The sequence below is a fragment of the Anoplophora glabripennis genome, unplaced genomic scaffold (genome assembly GCF_000390285.2).
Source record: "Anoplophora glabripennis isolate ALB-LARVAE unplaced genomic scaffold, Agla_2.0 scaffold1329, whole genome shotgun sequence".
Lineage (NCBI taxonomy): Eukaryota > Metazoa > Arthropoda > Insecta > Coleoptera > Cerambycidae > Anoplophora > Anoplophora glabripennis.
The window spans coordinates 67,571-72,214 of NW_019417586.1; the positions used below are offsets into that span (position 1 = coordinate 67,571).

At 36.2% G+C, this 4,644-nt stretch overlaps 1 protein-coding gene across 1 annotated transcript in view; it reads right to left on the reverse strand.

Moving 5' to 3' along the window:
- Positions 1-1,017: 1,017 nt before the first annotated feature.
- LOC108914878 (cullin-2-like) overlaps positions 1,018-4,644 on the reverse strand; it is an 11,779-nt gene continuing 8,152 nt past the window's right edge. Inside the window, exon 5 of the mRNA XM_018720793.2 lies at positions 1,018-1,109. Coding sequence (XP_018576309.1) covers positions 1,018-1,109 — 92 coding nt within the window. The remainder of the gene's footprint in view (positions 1,110-4,644) is intronic.

The following is a 4,644-nucleotide window of genomic DNA, read 5'->3' on the forward strand; positions in this document are numbered from 1 at the left end:
AAATATATATATATAACCTAACCTACCTCTTATCTATAAAAGAAAGGTAAAACGTCGCCCGGGCATTTATTTCTGACCCGCGGCAGACTCAAATCACGGGCCATTAGCCAGCCCTATCATAAAGTGTTAGATATAAGCTCTAGTGAAGTGCATCAGACCGCCCCTATAGTTATCAGAACTGATTTGGGTCTGCCGCGGGTCAGAAATAAATGCCCGGGCGACGTTTTACCTTTCTTTTATAGATAAGAGGTAGGTTAGGTTATATATATATATATATATTTATTAAACATAAATCTGGATCCCTTGGATACTGCTTCATCTTGGTTCGAGGCAGCTGGATGGTAGCCGGATTCGAAACCTTGTCGATTTCTTCTCTTTTCGGTCTGGTGGTGATATCGGCTTCGAGAATGGAAACATTCTCCAAATCATGACTTTTGATTTGATTTGTAGTACTGGATATCGGACTTAGGCTATTGTCCTGGATTTTCGGATTCGCAATGGAAGCCTTGTCGAAAATTCTACTTCGAACGTCGACTTTGGCTTCGGGGTTGGAAACATTATGCAAATTACGACTTTTGCTTTGATTTCCTATGTTGGAAATCGGACTTGGAGCTTGGCTCGGGATTTTGAGGTTTGGATTGGAAACATTGTTGAAAATTTTACTTTTGCTTCTGACAGCGGCTTCAGCTTCAGGATTGGAAACATTATGCAAATTAAGGCTTTCACCTCGGTTTTCTATGCTAGAAACCGGGCTTGGAGCTTAGTACTGGATTTTGAGGTTTGGATTGGAAACATTGTTCAACATTTTACTTTTGCTTCTGTTCTGACAGCGGCTTCGGCTTCAGGATTGGAAACGTTATGCAAATTCTGACTTTTGCTTTGAATTTGGATTATAGGAACGTTGGTGAAGTGGCTTATTGCGGACTTAGTCTCCGGATTGGAAACCTTGTCGAAAATATGACTCGCTGTTGACGACGACTTCGGGCTCGGGATCGGAAACATTGTGGAATGCTTTACTTATGGCTTCGCTGCGTTGAAATCTTGCGCTGGAGCGTGGTCTCGGGCGTTGGAACTTGGATTCGAAAGATAGTCGAAATCTGACATTTTACCTGGAAACAAAATATGGCCGTATAGAAAATTACATTTTAAATTGAGTTCCTTGTTCTTTAAATTCGATCCAAATTGGCAAACATGGTATAGAATAAATTGAAAGCAGCTTGTAAGCTTTTATTTGTACCACAAGCCTTAGTATATATAATCTAGGATAGAGGGTATTGTAATATGATTTTTGCCTTTTTATCTGTCACTGTATTATCATTTTTATATTTTGAATGCTCCGTATTCCGTCGTTTCTGAAAATTTCGATTTCTGAGAATTCGATTCGTTCGATTTGCTGAAAATTGTGTTTCTTGAGTTATTAAGTCTTATTTGGTTTTCATTTAAAACAATTTTTAGAGCGTATTTATAATTTCCATTACATCGAATCTAGCCGACCTTTCTTGTATTTAAGCATTTCTTGAATTCTTGAATAGCTTTCTTAAACAGTTTTTAACGAAAACAAAAATAAAAGGCATTTTGCTGGGGGGAAATTTCACATTTTGAAGTTATGGACGCATTGTATGTTTTTTTATTACTACCCATGGCTTCCCAAGGTAAACAAAACTTTTTATCAAGAATAACTTTTTTTCGAAATAACAATAAAAAATTTTTATAAGAGTGCGATACTGTATAATTGAAAACCTGATTATATAGTTTTAGTCATAAGAGTGCAGTGTAGTATTGTGTAGAAGGAGCATAAATCTATAATTATAAGAATTATACAGGGTGTCCCATAAGTACATGATCAAAAAGATACTGCGATATTCTTTGGCTCAAAAGAAGACGATTTGACACCTAACTTCCATTAAGAAAAAATGTCTGGTTCCTCTGCTACTGACTGCAAATGTTCTTGAAAAAAAAATGTTTTTTTGTAATATCTGAAGAATGTTACGATGGATTTTATTGAAACTTGCTGTGGACTTGTTCTTAAGTAAAACTCATGTTTTGATGAAGCAACCGCGTTTATCTGCCTTGGGCTAGTGATAAATTCCTTAGTGTCTTGATACAAGAATTACCAAAACTTTTTATTTGGTCGCTGGAATGAATTCATTTTATTTTTGTAGATGCATTAGTCCTTTTCCGAGATTTTCGCGCTCTTGGTAAAATCTTGTAGCATTCATGGTTTTTACGCAAAAATTTTTTTTTCAATTTTAGACAATCATTATCACTACTAAAGTACAACAAATACTCACTACAATGACTACTATCGTAGTAAGTATTTTGGTAAAATCTTGTAGCATTCATAGTTTTTACACATAAAATTGTTTTCTGTTTCGTTGCGATTTAACAATTTTAAATGTACCTATCGCAGTAAATCTGCCCTTTTACAAGAAGCAGCTTTCTCTAATAATAATTGCGCCAATTCTTTTACTTAGGATATCAATATTGATAGTAAAATGGTCGCAACTATAAAATCTGTCGACGGATTGAATATAATTTTACTTCATTAGATTTTTTTTTGATAACACTCAAGAAATGTAAAGACATACCTAGGAAAGACAATTCTCTTTATTGAAACTGGATGATATTTACATAGATACGATAGATGATGGTGGAATTACAAGACATGTTCGATATGTCCCCCAGTTTCCTGCATGCATAGATGGATCCTTCAACTGAAATTGGATTGAGCCATCCTCTACATTTTTGGATCTTTCCGTATTACGCCCGCCTCGTTTTGAATCCTACGCAATAATTCTTTCTGGGATTCCACAGGAGTAGTGTAAACTTTATTCTTCAAGGCTCCCCATAGAAAAAAATCTAACAAAGTTAAGTCGGGGAACCTGGGGGGCCATTCGACAGGAACATCTCTCCCTCTTCTTCCAATCCAATGTGCAGTTACATTTGTACTGAACTGCGGAGGAGCACCATCGTGCATGAACCACATCTGAGCACGAAGATCGAAAGGGACATCTTCCATTAGAATCGGAAAAGTATTCGTCAGAAAAATTGAAATAATTTTCGCTATTCAAGCGGCGCGGCATGACATAAGGACCCAGAAGGATGTCACCGATGATCCCGGTCCAAACATTTATTGGAAATTCACCTGAAAGTGGTTAATACGCCTCGCATGAGGGATTTCTTTTGCGTAATCTACTCTACCAGAGTATCTATCGAAGCAGCCACGGGGAAGAAATCTTACACCAAGTGGTAAGCCCTCGAAACCAGAAAAACTGTCGGAAGCCCACTGACCAGGGCAAGTCTTCCTCTCAAACGGAATCCACGTGGGCAGGTATTTATATTGGTCAAATTGAAATAAAAGGATTATAAGAATCCTGGAGACATAATGCTGGATACGCAATCACAAAAAAAGGCCTAAAAAGATAAAGGCGTCTAAGTAGGTGCTGTAGAAATATAGTGTCCAAGAAAATAAGGCAAAACCTTACCTTGGTTGTAGGGCGGCCTCATGGAAAAAAATGTACGTATTTTACGTCTTGAGTTTTATGGGCAGAAATCCAACCACCAGGTTGATACTGGAACTACCAGAATTTATATATCTCAACGAAATGTGCCCACAGAAGCAGCTGAATCCACATATAACTTGTTATAATTTTATCGTGCCTAGAGCACACGCTGCAGAATACTTAAAACGACGTTCTCCTCGAATCGGTCAAGGAAAGGTTTAGCAAAAAAGAATCGAAAGGAAAGGTTCGATTGCCGGTAAACCGCGTTTAATTTTAAATCAATATAACCTATTATTTTAATATTTTGCGCGAATAAGCCTTTAATTAATTCAAATTTTAACCTAATGTTAAGCAACAGCCGTAGTTGAAATATTCCAATTCTTTTTTTTTTAATGAATCAGATAAGGATAATCTCTCTGATTTCAATTAATGAGAAGAAAAGAGAAAAACAAAAAAATACGCCCGTAACAAGGCGTAATTTTGTATTATCTGATGCTTCAAAATATTATACGGCTAAATTAGCACCTAAATTCATTGGTCCTTTCGTTATTCATAAGCGTGTATCTCCATTTACCTACCAATTAAAAGATCGGGAAGGCAACTTGAAAGGAATTTGGAACGTTAAAGATCTTAAACATGCGCTTGACCAAGATGATCTCTACTCCGCGGTCGAAATTATAAAGAGTGACTAAAACATAATATAAAAACACTATTACCATAATGCGTATAGAATATAAAATGATTTTTATACGGTTCAATATTATTTATCTTTGTGACGCTCGCTACGCACATCAATAGAATCTATAATCGTCTAGAGACCGAGTTACACTAAACGTCGGTCTATATTCTATCTCTGTCTTTTGCACTTGGTAGGGAATAGGGAAATGCTTTTTTAGTGAGTGTAAACGGACTTGATTTAACCCGTCCTGAGAAACGTCATAGCATAAGCGTAGACGAGGGGTCTAATTCCATAGCTATAATAAATTTATAAATTAAAAAAACACAATTGGGACGTTTTAAAATGCTGTAATAATTAAAATGGATCAAAGTGCCTGTTATAGCAAACCGTAAAAAATATTAGATGTTATGTTTTATTATTTTTCATTATTTTCTATATCTTGTTGCCTTTTACGCAGACACG